Source organism: Gopherus evgoodei, chromosome 7 (assembly GCF_007399415.2).
Source record: "Gopherus evgoodei ecotype Sinaloan lineage chromosome 7, rGopEvg1_v1.p, whole genome shotgun sequence".
NCBI classification, from domain to species: domain Eukaryota; kingdom Metazoa; phylum Chordata; order Testudines; family Testudinidae; genus Gopherus; species Gopherus evgoodei.
In genome coordinates, this window is record NC_044328.1 from 40,940,061 (window position 1) to 40,960,747 (window position 20,687).

General features: G+C 42.4%; 1 protein-coding gene across 6 annotated transcripts in view; it reads left to right on the plus strand.

Annotated features, from left to right (window-relative positions):
- Window positions 1–20,687, plus strand: part of P4HA1 (prolyl 4-hydroxylase subunit alpha 1) — a 73,262-nt gene that overhangs the window by 22,061 nt on the left and 30,514 nt on the right. For 5 of the 6 annotated variants that reach the window (XM_030568552.1, XM_030568553.1, XM_030568550.1 and 2 more), the window contains 5 exons: window positions 2,404–2,541; window positions 6,277–6,516; window positions 8,942–9,144; window positions 10,762–10,938; window positions 19,487–19,557. In XM_030568552.1, coding sequence (XP_030424412.1) covers window positions 2,404–2,541; window positions 6,277–6,516; window positions 8,942–9,144; window positions 10,762–10,938; window positions 19,487–19,557 — 829 coding nt within the window. Of the gene's footprint in view, window positions 1–2,403; window positions 2,542–6,276; window positions 6,517–8,941; window positions 9,145–10,761; window positions 10,939–18,365; window positions 18,437–19,486; window positions 19,558–20,687 lie in introns of all 6 variants that reach the window. The other variant, XM_030568551.1, reaches the window with a different exon arrangement.

A 20,687-nucleotide genomic window follows, 5' to 3' on the forward strand; every position in this document is an offset into this window, starting at 1 on the left:
ATCCTGTTTTTTCTGTATGTAGGTACATGTAGTATACTTATCACCTGATTATCAAATTGCTGATGGTGCTGGTAAAAAGTTTAACCAGCTCTGAGCTATACAGAAAGAGATCAAAAGCTCAACAACTAAACTTCAGGGACAAAGGGAGTAAATTCAGAGAGCTCTAATTCCTCAAAGAGTGGACTATTTGTGATGGTTCTTGGGGAGTCCAGGACTGAGTCACCTTGTTTACCCCCCGCCTCCAGCAAAAGGGAAATTTGCTTGTATTTAACTGCATTTCAGCTCCCTGAAAAAGCAATCTGTTAGCCACTCAAGCAATCTTCTCTAGGCTATGCCAGCCCTTCCTTTGCCTTGCAAGTTAACAATAGGTGCACCCCAGTCCCCAAGACCTTTTTGAAGCATTCCATTGTAGTACTTAACACCTTATCTGATGAGTGCTCACAGTAATACCAGGTATGCCCTCCTAAAGGGAACAGTATACATACCAGTTTACTCATAGACTGTAAGGCAGAGGTGCGCAAACTTTTTGGGCCGAGAGCCACATCTAGGTTTTACAGTACATAATCGTATGCAGGGCATAATACAAATTGTATGTTGGGTTAGGGTGCAGACTGCAGGAGGCGGCTCAGGGCACGGGGTTGGGGTGCACAGGGGTGCAGGATGCAGCAGGGAGCTCAGGGCAGGGAGGTGGGGTGCAGGGTGCAGTAGGGGACTCAGGCTAGGGAATTGGGGTGTGGCAGGGGGCTCAGGGCAGGGAATTGGGGTGCAGGAGGGGTGTGCAGTGCAGGCAGGGGGCTTAGGCCAGAGAGTTGGGGGCAGGGTGCAGGAGGGGTTCGGGCTCCAGGTTGGCAGTGATGCACACGGAGGCTCCCTGCACACCTGCATTGTCCCCACTCTTGCACTGCTCCAGGAAGTGCTGTGGCCCCTGGGGGAGGAGGGAAGGGCTCGCGTGCGCTGCCCTTGCCCCGTCTCCAGGTACCTCCCCTGAAGCTCCCATTGCCTGGGGTTCCCTGTTCCCAGCCAATGGGAGCTGCAGGGGAGGGGGGGCAGTGCCTGGAGGCAAGGACCTGGGGGCCTCAGATGTCAGGCTGGCCGCTGCTGAGGGTGGCACAGGGCCTGCTGCGCCACGGGGGGCAATCCCATGGGCCGGATCCAAAGCCCTGAGGGGCCATAGTTTGCCCATCCCTGCTATAAGGGCTAGAAGGGGACCATCATGGTCATCTAGTCTCACCTCCTGCACATTTTAGGCCACGGAACCTCACCCACCCACTCCTGCATGAGGTCCATAACCTCTGGCTGATTTACTGAGGTCCTCAAATCTTGATATAAAGACTTTAAAGTTATGGAAAAAGTCACCATTTACTGTAGTTCAAACCAGAAAGCAACCAATGCCACACGCTGCAGAGGAAGGTGAAACCCCCCCAGCATTTCTGCCAGTCTGACCTGGGGGAAAAAGACAGGGCAGCCCCCTGTGGTTCAGTCTCCAGTCTCCCTGTTGACTTAGTATGTGAATGGGGAGCCTCCATTGTATTGGTTCACAACTCTTAGTTTACATTAAGTTATACCCCTTTCACCATCCTAAAACAATTCTTCTCTCCCTCCACCTCCTAAACAGAACTTAGAAGTAAAAAAATAAATTGAAGGACTAATATTCTGAGGTGTACTCTAGTTTGCATGAATGAAAAACTTGATTCAAAGTATTGTGAAAATTAGACATAAACTTATTTAATACTGAGAAACTCTCCCACATTTTCCATATAAACTTCTACTAAAATAAGACATCTTTCAACATACTTATGTGTGAAATTAGCGATGGTCTGTTCCCAATACATTTGCTGGAACAGTATTATAGATCCTTCCTCAAGGTTGGGCCTGCCTGGTTAGTAACAGTGATACCATTTTTTTTCCCCTTTATGCTACCTTATCTCATGATACTGCATAGGGATTCTTTTGGAAGAAAGGCCTCAAGACAGCAGATAAGGATAATCAATTTTAACAGTTTATTTTTGAATTTGTGTATTGGTTATTGATTTTATTTTTTAAAACAATTCAGCATGGTTGGTCTTGTGTGTGAGGTTTGATTCATTGGCCTGTTAGGACACTCATGAAATGGCTATTGAATAATCAATCTAGAGAGGAGGTGCATTGTTAGCATATTACTGCTCTGTACAAATAGGCCTACACACTTTATCTAGAGTCCCACCCAAAGGTGGTAGCTTTTGCAGGATCTGCCTCTGATTTCATAATAGCCTGCAGTGGCATGCTGGTTTTCATCCAACAATTTGTATAGAGATATTTATTTGTAATTAAATGTGTGGGGTTTTTTTAAATGTAAAACTCCCAGGACAAGCAGAGCCCAGTTCTCTTGGTGATCTCTCTGACCTTTTCTTTTTTTCTCCTAAGGCTTCATCTCTAATATGACTATTCAACGCCAGTATTTTCCTAATGATGAAGATCAGGCTGGTGCAGCCAAAGCTCTCCTACGGCTCCAGGATACCTACAATTTGGATACAGACACCCTCTCCAGGGGTAATCTTCCAGGTAAGAAGCACCTGTGCTGGTTGGGAAAAATAGCTGTGTACTTACAGAATATCTAGATTATAAACCCTTTTGAGGAATATTCTCTTCATGCCTGTCTGTAGAGCACCTAGCATGCTGTTAACAATAGGACAAAACCCAGACTTGTCTAACTTTCAGCCAGTATATGATTATAAAAACTTGTGTGCTGTGGGCCTGTTTAATTGAACTACTGCAGGGAGTTGTAAGTCACATCTCCCTGCGTCAGCCTGTACCCTGGAGAACACTCTACTCAAGGCTGGACAAGCACTGGTACCATAGCACTTTCTTGGGATTTTCCAGTGGGGAGAGAGACAGCAAAAACTGCTGAGGGATGTGCTGAAACAGTAGGTACCCCAGCCACATTCCCTCCGAGGCTCGCTTTTGGTGTGTGTTGGTCTTTCTTTCAGTTCTTTGGCCGTAGGTATGTTGCAGCCATTTTTCTTCAACACTTTCTCTTCCTCTGGGCTTTCTGCCGCCAGGAACTTGTGCTTGGGTTTATAATAGAAAAATTGGCATTAGACTCCAACTGAATCTAGCCTGCTCTGTGTAAGTCAATGTTTGTATGTAGGAAGGATAAGCATCTGGTGGTTCTATTTGTCATATTTTTGGCTTCTGATAGAGCTATTACCTGTAATCGAACAATGCTGAACTCTCTCTCCTAGAGCAAGATTAGTCGCTCAGTATTTAAAGTTGCAAGTGAGTTTCCATTTGTAATTCCACTTTATAGCTCCTCTCTAAAATACCACAGAATTAGCACACTTGGCTGGATAAATATTCCTATTACGTTAGTGCAAGCCTTTAACTTATGGCGTGTATAGAAAACTGAGTTCCGTAGGTAAACAAATCACTGCACTAATCACTGACAGTTAAAATATGCCAGTTCTCTCCATTTATTGTTAGAGAATTTCATGTTCTTATGTTAAAGAAAAAGATTAAACAGGAATGAGATTTTAAGATTGAGTTTATTTTATTTGTTCACTTTAAATGTTGTAATCAGCAAGCTGTATTTTAAAACTGTCTGCGTGCAGTGGAATACGTCTTAGGAAAAAGAACACTATTGTATAGTCCTTCCCCCCTCTCCCCACTTATAAAAAGGATTGTTTTTTGAGTTTAAAAATTAAATGACATAGGATTGCCTGAAGCTATGTAGTATATAAACATTAAGAGCAAGCGACAGGGAACATGTGGAAAACATACATAATCACTTGCACTTATACAAAGCTAGCTAAAATAATCTTTAACAGTTTTGTAGGCAGGAAAAGCCAGCTAGTCCCTTGGGGAAAAAAATTAAAGAAAAGTTCTTAACTTTCTCAACTGGTTTCTCTCTCCCTCTGTTCTAAAACAGTCCTTTAGCAACTGAGGGGGGAAAAAAGCACCGCACAATCCATGTTATGTTTTCACAAACTCATGTTCAGATGCCTAATAAAATTTGGAGTGATTGGCTTTAATGTTGCAAAATGTAATTTTTGTTTTCCATGTTTTGTTAATCTTCAACTTAACTATTTTTCAAAATCTGACTTTGTTTCCCTCTCTCCCCCCTCCCCCCCCCAAAAACCAGATTTTTATCATTTGTTGTCTTCTGTAAGAAATTAAGTGAATTTATGGACCATGTTCTACGGTCTTTCTTGGAAGCAAGCCTGTGCAGCCCAAACTATGTGCTGCCTGGTAATATAATTTTGCTTTTTAATAGTGTTGTGATAAAATTGCATCAGAACCCATCATAATTGCTGATCATTTAAGTTTTCATTCTAGAAGTGACGTTCTCTGGTTTTCTTGGCCTCTAGGGCTAGTGGAATTCTAAATCTCTAGTATTTTATCTGTTTTGGTCATTAATTGTTTTCTGTATGATTTTCAGTCACTTAATGCATCCAGTTTTACCCCCCACAATCTGTTTTCTCCAGTTCAGTTGAGCATTGCTACCTCTTTGCGTAATTCTCCTGCTTTTCGATCTTCTGCGTTTCAGACCTTGTTGTCTTTTCTTTTCTTTTCTTTTTTTTTTAAAACTGATATTCTACTAAGCAGTTGCCCTGGCTATTTCTGTAGCAAAATGAACAATTACTGTATAATTTCTCTGACACACAAATAAATCTGTTAGTTATCAGTGCTATTTGTGTGGTGAGCTGTAAACCCTGTGCTAGGCACTTTGTTTATATAGGGCCCCTTAAATTTAGTTCTCATCTGTGGTGGTGAAGTTTCCTGGACATCTATATCAGACCTGCAAGCAACAAATGTTATAGGAGAGGAGGCCTGAGGCTCTGCCATTTTGACAGAGAACCCCAAGTGGGTAGGTTCCCAACAACCATCCTCTGCTACCCCTCTTTTTTTTTTTTTTGGGTATGTCTACAGTACAGAAAAACATTTGTGACTGGCCCGGGTCATCTGATTCAATCTTTCAGGGCTTGGGCTGAGCAGCTATAAAATTACAGGGTAGATATTTGGCATCAGGCCTAGAGCCCAGGCTGAGACCGCACGAGGAGGGAGGGTCCCAGAGCCTGGGCTCCAGCCTGAGACTGAACTGCTATGAGCCCCATGAGTCAGCTGACCGGGCCAGCCACACATGTTCTATTGCAGTGTAGACATACCCTAAGAGGCTGAAGGTCATTTATCTTCTCTGGGGCAGTCTGCATGAAATCTCAGGACCGTCTAAAACTCAAGAGTTTGTTTAAAAGCAAAACTTAGTAAGAAGAGAAGATCCGATTTAAACAAAAGAAATTGAATGCACAGCATATTTATTCTGAAAAAGCTTATCTCAAGTTTAGTTACAGTGAATAGAAAAATGATATTGCACTGCTGGAGAGAACTCCTTTTTCCACTCTCATCCTTTCGGCAGGTTAGTCTCTCAGGGCTCGTCTTCCCCAGAAAATTACATTGTTAGAACACAACCTTGAGAAGTTGCAGGGCAGAGTTGAAATGCTGCAGAATAGAAAACAGTGAAATCCATAATTTATGTTCATGATTACTTTAACTTCAGGTGTAAACAAAAAGCAGTTAAGCTGATAGTGTCATGGACAATGAAGGATACTGCATTTTTCTGTAGTGTTTTTTACTCCACCCTGTATTTCCAAATATTTGCCATTCCCTTTTTACAAGATAGAGTTTGAGTCTTCAATTTGCCCTGGATTACAGTGGCAAAAATAGAAACCTGTAATTTACTTCAAATTAAACTTTCAAATAGAGGCCATTTTAAACTCTGCTTCTAAACATAAGTTACTTCATAACCTTTACCAGTTGTGCAGTTACTGATTATCATAGTTGATGCTTCTTACCCTCCCTCATCCTCATCAGCTTGCTAGTTGCTAGCAAGATGTGCATAGACAAGCTTTTGAAATGTATATGGAAAGTGCCTAATCTAGGCTCTAGGACCAGAGCTTGAACAATTTCTAAAACTACTATTGGTAGAAAAGAAAATATTTGAATTGATTTAGGTCAATATTGCTTCTGCATAATGTGCTTTTCAGTCATAAAAACCCTTGTAGAATTGTCAGTGACTAGTCCATGAGAGATTGTATGCATCTCAATGCATATGCATTTTGTTATGTGGACTTTGATGCTCCAGGGTTTTAACTACTGAGGATTCAACAATATAGCCATTAACAAAGGTAAGTACATTCTAAACTCTGGGTGCTAGCACTAAACAGAATTGAATTTGTTCAGTGGGTAGTCAGAAAATTCAGAATATTATGGTTCCAAATCTTGTGTGTTTCTTGCTTTCTATAGGTGTAAAGCACAAGTCTTTTTTAACAGCTGAAGATTGCTTTGAATTGGGCAAGATTGCATACACCGAGGCAGACTACTATCATACTGAGCTGTGGATGGAGCAAGCTCTGAAACAACTTGATGATGGAGAAGTGTCTACTGTTGACAAAGTCTCCATTCTAGATTATTTGAGTTATGCCGTGTATCAGCAGGGGGACCTGGACAAAGCAATGATGCTCACCAAGCGACTTCTTGAGCTGGGTACGTTGTTAAGAGACTAGATCCACAATATATTGTAAAACTGGTAGGGAAATTCTATGATATAGCAGTCTTCATATTATAGTCTGTAGATTACTCTGCAAAGCAAAAGTAATTGTGGGTGGCTGCTTATTTATATATGGAGATATACCTATCTCATAGAACTGGAAGGGAGGCCAAAAGGTCATCAAGTCCAGCCCCCTTCCTTCACTAGAAGGACCAAGTACTGATTCCCCCCCCATCCCATCCCTAAATGGCCCCTTCAAGGATTGAACTCTCAATCCTGGGTTTAGCAGGCCAATGCTCAAACAACTGAGCTATCCCTCCCCTCTGATGCTGTCATACAGGCGAATGTCTGCTAAAATAAAATGAGTGAGGAAGGTATCCAATCAAGCAGTTACACCCAGTGTATTAAATGATGATGAAAATAATCTTCCCTAATTTTACTCTTTCAAATAACATCCTTGCAGCAGCTATTATTATGTGATCAGCACTGGGAGTTTGGCAAGGGAGGGGGGCCACAGAAGTAAGCCTGTGTTAAGAAATGATTTGTAACCTGAAACTGGCTGCTCGAGGTACATCTGAGTTAATTTTTTGGATGGGAGTTTGCATTTGGGGGAATGGTTGTTTCTCTTTTGGCCTAAATTTTACTACTTGCAATACATTTGCTTTCAAGAAGGGTAAATTAAAAATTCCATCCTTAAAGGAGGAGACAAATACTTCTAGCAGAATTGGCAGTTCCCACTATGTTGTAAGTTCTTTTGGCTTGGAATCTCTTCCTGTGTGGCTGTACAACGTCTTGTGTAGTGGAGAATTGCCAGATGTCCAGTTTTCAAGTGAACACCGGTCGAAAAGGGACCCTCCCCAATCTGGTGAAAATGAGCGAGTGAGTGAGGGGAGAGCAAGTGATGGAGGGAGGGAGTGGGCAGGGCCTCAAAAGGGACGGGGCAAGGTGTTCGGTTTTGTTCAGTGAGAAAGTTGGCAACCCTAGGTGGCCCTGATTGTTGTTGAAGCATTTGGGTGCTACTTTAATACAAATGATAATGCAGAAAAATATGCAAGTAACTGACTAAAACTCTTTTTACAGGGATTATAAACTTAGCCTCAAACATGCTGTATACTTAAACTTGGCATTCAAAACCAAGGACCAAATACATTCCAATATATTTTATAAATTGATTTATAATCCCTTTTGGCCTTGCATAGCTACAAAGGTTTAAAATTGATTAATGTGTTTGATGCAATAGTGCTATGAAACTAATATGTCTAATAACCAAGATATGTCAGTGACTGCATGTTTAAGCATTTAGAAGCTGAGTTCTGTTCTAATGTACTATGTAAAAATAGCAGCTTGCTCAACACTTGCTCTTGTGTATAGCCTTTCTCTCTAGGCACTCACATAGCTCTCATTGCCGTAGTATCTGAACACCATTTCAGTCATCTCTTCTTTTTCTAAATTGTTTAAAATAAGTTTTACTGTCTTTTTTTATTCCTCTTAGTTATACAGTCGGTATAGCTTCACTTTCCTATGGATGAATTTTGTTCTTACGTGTACATAAACACAGTTGTTTAAACCTGAGTTCAGAATGCCGGATCTCTCTTGTTAATGGTAGCTGAGGCTGAAAAAAAAACATATTAAGTCTGCAGATCTGGCCCATGAAAACTGAGCAGTTTTGATTTGGAATCCTTGAAAGACAACAAATATGGAATCCAGTAATGGCATGTCTAGTGATATTTAAGCACAATGGCCTAATATATCTGGGCATTTGTCATTTTCATTACTGTGGTATCTGAGTGCCTAAAGGAGGATGTTCTACTCTTAATTCTGAATTAATCCTTTCACCACAGTAAAACCCCTTCATCAGTAAATGGAGGAATGAGCTGGCATAGCTTCTTAAGTAAGAGTTTTGTCTGACACATTTTGTCAGCTGTCAGTCTTCCTAGCCCAACTCTCTCCCTGTTGGCTTTCCTGATGTAACATCGCAGCCATAACATCCTTGCTTCTCTGTCTCCCTTTATAGTCTTGTGGGCTCTCTCTCCCATGGAACAGTTAGAATAAACTTTATCTCTTAACTGTTGCTGTGTAGTATTGCTTCCAGTGGAGGTGTCAGTTCCTTGGATTTTGCTGGTTTAAGTTAAAATTTTCCTTGCCCATTCTCTGCTTCCCTAAACAGTGAACAATGATAATACAGAAATGTGTTGCATCCCAGCCTGTCATCTATTGAATTGGGTCAGGCTTTCAGCTATATTTTTGCTCTGATTTAACTCTGTAAGCATGTTGGTTCACTAAGCATTAATTTTTACAACTTCTGTCCCAGGATGAACAGGTGTTTTTTCTTTTTCAAGGAGCTGCTGTTATATGCCCTTTCAGGTTGACTTCTACAAGTTGCAAATTTATCTGTGGTGCCTCTTCTTTCTTCTCCATTAGATCCTGAACATCAGAGAGCAAATGGTAACTTGAAATACTTCGAATATATCATGTCTAAAGAAAAAGAAGCAAATAAGTCTACTACCAAAACAGACAGCCAGACTGACAAGGAAACAAAGACTAAGAAAAAGGAACCAAACAAAGATTATCTGCCAGAGAGACAGAAGTATGAAATGCTGTGCCGTGGAGAGGGTCTCAAAATGGTAAAGTGGAATAGCCTATTTGTTTTTGATTTTTGTTTAATTTACAGAACCAGTCATGCAGGACTAATTTAGAAGTATTAGCAAGTTCTAGTGCTAAGGAAGATGAGCCAGCTCATCCCTGCCAACAGACTAACCTTTAGAACACTCTTTTGCCTCTTACTCCTGTCTTTATGGTGGCCTGCATTCAAAGCATTTTTGATGAACATTTGCAAGAAGTTTGTATGCAGCTTGAACATAAAGAAATCGTTGTAGCAATAGAATAAGTATAGACATATAGTGGAGGGAATGAAGAGGGACAGTGCAGCATCTCTGAATGAAGAAATAGTAACCGATGTGTGAGGATGCTGCCCACTAACCCTATTACAAATGTATTTTAATACCAGTTAGTGCTCTGAGAATCAAATAAGAGTATTGCATTACAACAAAGATTGTATTACACACAGTATTGAACATTGTTCATCTTAAGACTAACTGTAAAGTTAATGTTTGCTATAAGATGTGTCTAATATTAAACTTGCTGAGAGCATGGTTTCTCAAACTATATGTGCTTTACCTCCTTGAGGAGACTTCAGTCTCCTCAATTGGTAAAGTACAAGTAGGCATAGGAAAAATGAATTACTGTGCTTTGTTCTTCTCAGAATGAAGAAAAGGCTGATGCCAATCATAGCAGTGATGAATAATCTAAGACTACGAATTCATTCATCTAGGTTTTCCAAAAAGTGATGATGGACTTTTTCAATCCAATGTCTAAATAGTGTTCAGCTGATGCTGTTTAGGAGCTAGAAGGTTGACCTCTTCCTTCCTGAATTTGTTGTAATCATATGCAAAATTTCTTTTCTTTGACTTACAATTTAACTAATTATAAATAAATTATTTAATTTTTGTTATATTTAATATTTGTTGAAGAACAAGGACATGTCTACACGGCATAGTCTACCCCTTGATCTTTCCCAGATATTAGCCCCCCCCCACCCCCCCAGTGTCCACACTGGGTTTGTAGGTGTTTTAAGCCCAGGCTAGCTTATCCCAGATAGCAATGTGGGTTAGAACCTGAGCTCCACTTTATGTTGGGCAGGCTAAACCATTCAAGTTCTGATAGTCTTCTAATGCCCTTCTCACAATTCCCTGCAAAAGATAATTCTCCTGCAATTGTCTAGAAAAGAATCCTAGATCATCTCAGCACAAAGAACAATGAGAGATTCCCCCAGACACACGAGTGAATGGAGAAACAGTCATAACACAGCTTTACCCGGGTGTGAATGTCCCCTCTACCAAGCCCTACCCATGGTGCTAACTTGGGTACTCACACCTGAGTGAACTGTACAGACATAGCCTTAGTGTTATATGCTTGCCATATGAATATGTGTAAGAACACCAACAGAGAAAGTGGTCAGGTTTATAGATGGAATATGACAGGTCAACAAGTTCCATGGTGTGTGTGTGTGTGTACACGCACGTGCACATACACGCACACTAGTTGTCACATTAGATGCATTTCAGTCAGTGTGTAATTTTTTTATATGAAAAAGTGTGTGTGTGTGTGTGTGTGTCCCCTGTAATGGTGTTAATGTGAACAAGCACTTGATTCATTTTGTTTTTGTTCTATCTTGATTTCAGACACCTCGGAGACAGAAGAAACTCTTCTGCCGCTATTACGATGGAAACCAGAATCCCAAGTACATTCTGGCTCCTGTCAAACAGGAGGATGAATGGGACAAACCTCGGATTGTTCGCTTCCTTGAAATTATTTCTGATGAAGAAATTGAAACTGTGAAAGAACTAGCAAAGCCAAGGGTAAAGAGCTTCAGTTTTCTCTTGTTTTGGAAACTTCAGTGCCATCTATAGTATTCTATGTGCATGAGCTCAATTCACCTCTTGATTAGGAGTTTGTAAACTTACTGTGTGTGTAACATCATTCACCCAAGCTAATTTATTTTTCTGCATGGCTTATAGTGGCAAGCTGGTCAACTCAGTGAAAGCTGGAAATGTAATCACATTAGAATCTTTTCCCAGGAGATGGCACTTCAGATTCACCAAACTCTTGTGCTGGATAAGATTTTTGTGGATGCTGTTATGGAGGAGAAGAGAACCTCCTTCAACTCCACAATAGTCACAGCATGAAACTTTCCCCTACTGCAACAGACCTGCCTCAGTATACTGCTGCCGCTACCACCACTCTAATTCATGTTGAATACTTGTCACAGTTTGCTATAGCGTATAAATGATGATGATTTGTATGGAGATGCCATTTAGGAGCCACCATATCTGTGGTCATGGACACGAGATAATAATTTACCATATGGACATCTACAGAATAGTAGTACTCTTCTTTAGTCATCTGAAACGGAGTCAGGGCCGTGAGGTGCTCTCGGGCAGCTACATAAGTCCTTTTCAGCAAAGCTCATCCTAGCTTCATTTAACATCCAACCTATTATGCCTCCTTTTTAGTTTGAACTAACATCACCTTCATTCTCCCACTTCATCACCTCAACTTTCCAAACCTATTTCAAGAACTAGATTCCAAAGGACCAGTCTCTGAATCTGAAGTAACCTAGGACTGGCTTATTGTCAAGGCAGCCATGAGAGCCCAGGTCAAACAAAAAGGGTATCTTAGTCACCCAGGACAATATGATTGGCAACTGCAACACTGGGACAGATTACATCTGTTAGGGAACTTGCAGTGTAGCAAGGCTGTAAATATAACACAACTTGTCTCAATTTAACTGCATCTCCAGACTTGTACTTGAGGTGAAGCTTTTCTAATTAATCCTTGATTGTATAGGTCACCAACTACTTCTGAAGTCAGATGCAAACAATATAAGTGCATCATTTCCCCAGAACTACTTCTGTTTATGCTAAATAGATACTTATTGGGAGCAAGCTGAGCAAATGAAGGATAAATACTATGTGGATAGGTACATTGGAATTATCTAAGAGAAATTATCCAACCATTTCTCCTTTTTTCAAGCAAATCAAAGGCCATATCCATAATCAAGTCAAGAATGGTGCTGCCTTTGTTAGGCACCAGCTTGCGTACTGAAGAGCATCAAGTGAAGAGTAGGCTCTCTATCACCTACCACTCTTTTGTTTTTGAGGTAACACCCCAGACTAAAGCAGGTGGATCTGATTTCAAGTGTTGTACTCCTTCCCTATACCTAAAACATCTCTTCCTGCCTATGCTTCCCATGTCAATCACATCAGGAATCAGATCCTAGTTTGTGTGCTAATTCCTATTTCGTTGTGTTGCAAAATCATGGAAAATGATCCAGCTGATGATTTGGGCTGCATTTTTTTGCTGTAGGAAACACTGGTGTTGCCTCCTTGGATTGTAACTAACCTGTTTATGGAGTGGAAAGAAAACATTTCTGTTATAAGGATCACAAAGTCTAAATGATACACAGATGATAGTAGATTTAAACTAAACTTTCTGGGACCATTGTTTTCTAGTCGGATAAATAGTCTGGCACAGTTTTGTAACTATCTCGGGTACTACTCATGTTGAAAAATGTGGAACATTCAAACTTAAAGCCTAGACATTGCAGGGTTCAGTGGTTGATGCTGCATGAGGGTATGTTTTGAGGTTGAAAGTTCATCTCTTGTGTTCCAGGCATTGAGTGTCACAGAAGTCTTAGAGTCTAGAAATGAAAAGGTATATAATCACTATCCAGTCTTCTGCTCCCTTTTCAGCAGCTGGCATGAGAAAAGCTTAATTCAGTCTTTGGAGACGCTGTTTTTGAGTAGTAGGCTGTGTGCGATGATCCAGCCACTTTACCCAGGGGACAAAATGGGGTGAGAACAATGCAGATAAAGGGATTCCCTGACTCTGTTTGAATCAGTAAGGTCTGAGATGCTTTGAGCCTTGATTGCAAAATAAAAATAAGAACTAGTAGTAAAACACTTGCCCAGATTGACACACACAGTACTCAATAAACCCTCCTTGGCCTGGAATCACCATAATAGTCTATGGCAATGACCTAGTGCTTCTAATGCTGGGGCATTGCAACTGAAACTTTCCCAATTATGGCTCACTGTATAGTAGCTGAATGTGCAGTAGCAACAAGCAGTTTGCTAGGGGTGTTGCCGTGACATCGTATGGCAGAAACAGATCTTCTGGAAATGGAGCAGAATGGGACGCTAACTAAAATGAGATGGAAGTAAATTACTTGACAATGATACAGTGTGTTGATTGGAGAAGAGAGGCCCTAGAACAGTCTTGGCCCAAAGTCTTATTTTTGGATGACCAAAAATGTGGAGCGTATTTCACGTGATTTGTGATCATGGTGTGGCCGATGGGTCTGCGTTCTGGAACAGAGTGTGAAAAACACAGATCAATTATTCATTCAATGTAGAAGGTTTAGCTAATGCAGCTAATTAGTTAGAGATTTTTCAGATTCTAAGGTAAGGTTTCCTTCATGTTTTTCCCTTCCTCCCCTCCCCCTCACAGTTAAAACTTCTACTCAGTGTGTTCCTTGTATATGATTTAACTCTAAAGTGTATTCTGGATGTACAGTATATTGTTGTACGTCTTTGACATACATGCTGTACAGCTTCCAGCCGTTGCCATGTCAAGTATAAAGGAGTTGAAAGATGCTACAGAAAATGGCTTTACTTATCTAACCAGCTGCTCTTGTTGCTCCCCAGAAACTGGAATATTGCTTCTAGGAAAAAATGTACCAGTCACTCACTCTCTCGTCTCTAAGGCCTGGTCTACACTACGCGTTAAAACGGATTTTAGTAGCGTTAAACCGATTTAACCCTGCACTTGTCCACACAAGGAGGCCCTTTATATCAATATAAAGGGCTCTTTAAATGGTTTCTGTACTCCTCCCTGACGAGAGGAGTAGCGCTGAAATCTCAGGATTGCCATGTCGGATTAGGGTTAGTGTGGCCGCAAATCAAAGGTAATGGTCTCTGGGCAGTATCCCACAGTGCACCACTGTGACCGCTCTAGACAGCAATCTGAACTCAGATGCACTGGCCAGTGCATCCATGAAAAGCCCTGCGAACTTTTGAATTTCATTTCCTGTTTGCCCAGCGTGGAGAGCTCACCAGCACAGGTGACCACGCAGAGCTCATCAGCACAGGTAATAATGCAGTCTCCTGAGAATAGAAAAAGAGCTCCAGCATGGACCGCACAGGAGGTACTGGATCTGATCGCTATATGGGGAGAGGATTCTGTGCTAACAGAACTCCGTTCCAAAACATGAAATGAAAAAACATTTGAAAAAATTTCCAAGGCCATGATGGAGAGGGGCCACGCCAGGGGCTCAGTACAGTGCTGTGTGAAAGTTAAGGAGCTCAGACAAGCCTACCAGAAAAACCAAAGAAGCAAACGGAAGGTCCGGGGCAGGGCCGAAAACATGCCGCTTCTATGCTGAGCTGCAAGCAATTCTAGGGGGGTCAATCACCATTACCCCACCCCTGTCCGTGGATTCCGAGGTGCGGGTGGCAATCTCAGCCATGGCTGAGGATTCTGCAGACAGGGAAGATGAGGAGGAAGAGGAGGATGAGCTTGCAGAGAGCACACAGCACTCCGTTCTCCCCAGCAGCCAGGAGATTTTCCTCACCCAGACGGAATTACCCTCCCAAGCCACCCAGACAATGAAGCCATGGAAGCGACCTCTGGTGAGTGTACCTTTTGTAAATATAAAACATGGTTTAAAAGCAAGCGTGTTTTTTAATGATTGATTTGCCCTGAGGACTTGGGATGCATTCACGGCCAGTAGAGTTATTGGAAAAGTCTGTTAACGTGTCTGGGGATGGAACAGAAATCCTCCAGGGACATCTCCATGAAGCTCTCCTGGAGGTACTCCAAAAGCCTTTGCAGAAGGTTTCTGGGCAGGGCAGCCTTATTCCGTCCTCCATGGTAGGACACTTGACCACGCCATGCATGTAGCAAGTAATCTGGTGGTATTGCATGGCAAAGCCTAGTTGCGTATGGTCCCGGTGATTGCTGGCATTCAAGCAACATCCGTTCTTTATCTCGCTGTGTTAATCCTCAGGAGAGTGATATCGTTCATGGTAACCTGGTTGAAATTCAGGAATTTAATTAAGGGGACAGAGATGGCCATTCCTACTGGGCTGTTTACCTGTTGCTTAAAAGAAATCCTTCCTTGCAGGTAGCCAAGCGGGGTGGGGGGGGAATGGCAGGTGAATGGTGCTGAGCTTTTTTGCATTTGGCTAGCAGGGATCTTCCCTGCTACCAGCCACGTGGTGGGGGGGGAGGAGGGAGGGAAGTGTTTAGCAGTGATCTTCCATGATACCTGCCACGTGGTGGGGGGAGGGGTAAAGCGATCATCCCAGAGAATTGGATGGGAGGGATGGTCTCTGCTGCTGCATGTTAACAGGAAAGAAGCAGCACTGAACAGGATTTGCTTGGTATTTGGGAAAGAAGGGCACTGTGTCTGAAGGCTGCAGAAGCTGAAATACCATGGCTTACCATGGACACATGCAAGCTGAATTCTGCTGCCCGGACTTGCATCTGTGAGATCTCTAACACCAGAGCCGCAGGCACTCAATATTAGGATGCAAAGTGCGACCTTGTAGTGAAATCACATGTGCTATGTAAGGTGAATAGTGTTGTTCACCGTGAAAGAGTATAACCATTGTTCTGTAAAATGTATCTTTTAAAATACTTCTCTCCCTTTTTTTCCCCTCCCTCATGCAGCTGCAAATTTTTCAAGCCTCCCTACTCCATCCCGAAGGCTATCTCAGATAAGACAGCGGAGAAAAAGACGCGAGACAAAATGTTCTCGGAAATCATGGAAGTGACCCACAATGAAAGAGCTCATCTGAATGAGTGGAAGGACGTGGTATCAAATTACAGGAAAGATGCCAGTGAACGTGAGGACAGGAGGGACCAATGTGAGGAGAGGTGGCGGCAAGAAGATCAGCGGTGGTGGGATGCAACACTGGGGCTGCTTCGTGATCAAACTGACATCCTCTGACATCTGGTGGAGCTTCAGGAACAGCAGCAGAGTCACAGGGTGCCGCTGCAGCCCCTGTGTAACCACCTTCACCCCTCACCATGTTCCATATCCTCCTCACCCAGACATGTAAGAACGCGTGGGGGAAGGCTTTGTGCACCTGCCCACTCCACCCCCGTGGACAGCCCAGCCAAAAGGCTATCATTACTTTGAAATTTTTTTTAGTGGCCTTTTCCTTCCCTCCTATTCTCCTTCCAAACCACACCCGGGCTACCTTGTCAGTTCTCTCCCTCTTTTTATAAAGACTTTTTAATAAAGAATACATGATTTTAAAACGATTGTGACTTTATTTCCTTAAGCAAGCTGTAATCGAAGGGGGAGAGTGGGTTGCTTACAGGGATTGAGTCAATAAGGGGGGGTGTTCATCAAAGGGAAACAAACACAGCAGTCACACCGTACCCTGGCCCGTGATGAAACTTGTTTTTAAAGCTTCTCTGATACGCACCACTTCCTGGTGTGCTCTTCTAATCGCCCTGGTGTCTGGCTTGTGTAATCAGTGGCCAGGTGATTTGCCTCAGCCCCCTACCCTGCCATAAAGGTCTCCCCTTTACTCTCACAGAGATTGTGGAGCAAGCAGCAATAACAAAGGGGACATTGGTTTGGCTGAGGCCTGAGCGAGTCAGTAATGTGCGCCAGCGCGCCTTTAAACAGCCAAATGCACATTCTACCACCATTCTGCACTTGCTCAGCCTGTAGTTGAACAGCTCCTGAATACTGTCCAGGCTGCCTGTTTATGGCTTCATGAGCCATGGCATCAAGGGGTAGGCTGGGTCCCCCAGGATAACTACAGGCATTTCAACATCCCCAACTGTAATTCCCTTGCTGCAGCCGTTTAAACAGAGTAGTGTTCCTGAAGACATGAGCGTCATGAACCCTTCCTGGCCATCCCACATGGATGTTGATGAAACGTCCCCTGTGATCCACCAGTGCTTGCAGCACCATTGAAAAGTACTCCTTTCGGTTTATGTACTGGGTGCCCTGGTGCTCCAGTGCCAAGGTAGGGATATGGGTTCCACCAAACCCCCCCCCCCCCCCCCCCAGTTAGGGAATCCCATTGCAGCAAAGCCATCCACTATGACCTGCACGTTTCCCAGAGTCACAACCTTTCATAGCAGCAGCTTAATGATTGCTTTGGCTACTTGCATCACAGCAGCCCCCGCAGTAGATTTGCCCACTCTAAATTGATTCCCGACTGACCGGTAGCTGTCTGGCGTTGCAAGCTTCCAGAAGTCTATTGCCACTCGCTTCTCAACTGTGAGGGCTGCTCTCATCTTGGTATTCTGGCTTTTCAGGGCAGGGGAAAGCAAGTCACAAAGTTCCATGAAAGTTCCCTTACGCATGCAAAAGTTTCGCAGCCACTGTGAATTGTCCCAAACCCGCAAAACTATGCGGTCCCACCAGTCTGTGCTTGTTTCCCGGGCCCAAAATCGGTGTTCAGTTGCTAGAACCTGCCTATTACCAGCAGGATCTCCAAAGCGCAGGGGCCCCGTGGTTTGAGAGAATTCCATGTCCTCATCACACTCGTCGCTGCGCTGCCGTAGCCGCTGCCTCCTCGCCTGGCTTTGCAGGTCCTGGTTCAGCATAGACTGCACGAGAATGCGCGAGGTGTTTACAACGTCCACGATTGCGGTCTTGATCTGAGCAGGCTCCATGCTTGCTGTGCTGTAGCATTTGCACAGTTCACCCAGGAAAAAAGGCACAAAATGATTGTCTGCTGCTTTCATGGAGGGAGGGGTGAGGCTGTACCCAGAACTACCTGCGACAATGTTTTTTGCACCATCGGGCACTGGGATCTCAACCCAGAATTCCAATGGGCGGGGGAGACTGCGGGAACTATGGGATAGCTACCCACAGTGCAAGGCTCCGGAAATCGACGCTGGCCTCGGTACATGGACGCACACCGCCGAATTAATGTACTTAGTGTGGCCGCGTGCACTCGACTTTATACAATCTGTTTTACAAAATCGGTTTATGTAAAATCAGAATAATCCCGTAGTGTAGACGCACCCTAAGAAGGAACTGAAGTATCTCCTTTTTATTAGTGTTAGAGATTTTCCTCCTCTTCGCCACCACAAAAATACTTTTTTGCTGTAAAACACCACAGTGGAAACTGATTGGATGAAGTGCATGGCTTGTGTGGAAATTTTTTTTCCCTCTGTAGGTTTCTGAATGGTCGGATTAATGTGATGCAATACTTACTTGTAATGCAACTATTCTGATTGGTTCGCTTCACAGCTGAGGCGAGCCACCATTTCAAACCCCATAACGGGAGTCTTGGAGACGGCACATTACAGAATTAGCAAAAGGTAAGAGACTTCATACACCAAACATTCTGGGCCTGTAATAAGTGCTTGTTCTCTGCTCATTCAGGGAAATAGGGGTGGTCTAAAAAGATACTTCTCACTTTCTAGACCATCTCTTTAATATGTACAGATATTGTAACAGGCTGTTACTGCTGAGTTTCTTAGTCTTTTCCTCTAACTAGAAGTTCTGTTTTTTGCCATTTTAGCTAATATTCCTTTTCTTAAATAGTATTTGCACAGGTGCATAGAATGTGCACAGGTGCAAAAGATTACCTTATATTTGCTTTCCCCCACCACGTATGCCAACAAAAATGTCATTGCTCTCCTTGCTAAATCTGGCAGACTCTCTGAAAAATCCCTTGCATCCAGAAGTGGAGTCAAATTATCCTGTGTAATAGTTGCATTGGCATGCAGAAATATTTGTTCATTAGTCATATAAAATATAATTGTCCAAGATAATCTGTCTTCCTCCTATCTGTTGGGTTTTTTGCTGCCTCCTAACTCAAACTTTGAGAGAGCAGTATTTTCTTCTTTACAGCCTTCCAAGTTCTCTCCACTTTGCTAAAAAGCACTGCAGATTTGTGAAATTGAGTTGTTGGTTTTTTTTGAAAGAAGTTTGTCTTAGCACTTGCACCTCCTAAAAAGACATCTTTAGGAGCTGCCTAGTAAAAGTCTAGTCCTCCATTAGCTGTTTTGTTTTCCCTCACAAAAATCCTGTTCAGTATTTAACTAAAACAAAAAAAGAACATTAAACTTCTGGATATGGAGGAATTTTCTTTGAAACTCAGCACTATAAACTATTTGCAGAAAGTCTCTAGCTTAAAAAAAGAAGAGAGAAAAGAAAAAAGTGAAAGGACATTCTAACCAAATTTGTTCACCCAAGTCTTGATTTTGGAAATGGCAGCTGCAGATACTGTCTCCCTTCTAAATATTGCTGCTGATCTGAGAGCATTGCATACCATCCAGACCAGTCGGAAACCCTTCCAATCACCTGTGGCTTGGCAAAAAGAAGCCTACTGCCAGAGTAAGCTCTTGTCCTTTCTCTTTTTGTAGCTGAGCCGGGCTACTGTACATGACCCTCAGACTGGGAAACTGACCACAGCACATTACAGAGTCTCTAAGAGGTAAGGGGAATGTGTTCCAAAGGTATATATAACACCTAGGAAATCTGTTCTGTGGCTAGCCTATTAAATCTTCTAATTGCAAATCTGGGATGGGGAAAGATTATATATATTTTTCTTGTGCTCATTCCTATTTAGAAGAGATGAGGAGGCCTAAAAATTACCTGGCACATATTGGTGCAAACGAGCTGCTTAAATAGGAAGTTTTAAAGCATTCTTGCTAACTAAAAGGAAAGCTGCTGCTGCTTTTCTGTCTGCATGGTCCTGAATAACACAACTGGCATACTAAAAAACTGTTAAAGTAATGTGAAGGGTCCCACCTAAGTACTGCAGTTGTCACTTATTTGTGCCATTGTACCAATATATGTTGTGTTTTAAAATTAAGCACTTGAGATTTGTGTTATGAATAGCAAGAATAGCATGAGTTAGAGAGCTTGAGAATTTTAGTTCAAAAATTCCTTGTTGGTTTAACACAAACCAGTTGTGCATTTACTCTAGTTCATTTAATATCAAATCCAGCATTCACTGGAAAATATTAGATCCACATTTTTGTTTGATTAAATTATCTTTTGAACAAATGAGACTATCAATAAAGGGTTTTTGTCAATAGTTTTAACCTCAAAATTTGAATAGTGGTTTTTAAAAGGTGGTAAAAATGAATTGGGTTTAGAGACAAAATTTCCAAAATATCCCCACCCCTACCCCCCAAGAAAATCATTAGCTCTTGGTTAGTTATGTAAGCAGTGAGTTTAGAACCCTTATGAACAAGAAGCCTACTACAAATTACATTAGAAAGTATGAAGTCTTAAAAACTAGATTACTAGAAATTCTGTTCCAAAAGGATTGGTAGTAAATAGGAGGGTATTTCCTCAACAAGTCTGTTAGGGCTTTTTGAGTGAGCTGATTTGGATTCCAGATAAATCCTTACTACTGAAAACCAGAAACTCTGCTCTATTAACTTTTTTTTTAATGGATGTCTGCTTCCCCACTCCAAACATTACAGACATTCTTTCCTAGTCATTGCCCTTCTAAATTACAGCATTCCTTTATGAGGAGACTACTGTTCACTCAGCAGTACGTGGCAGATTGTAAATGGGGGCATGTCGCCAGCTGCATGAAGAGGCATGTCAAGC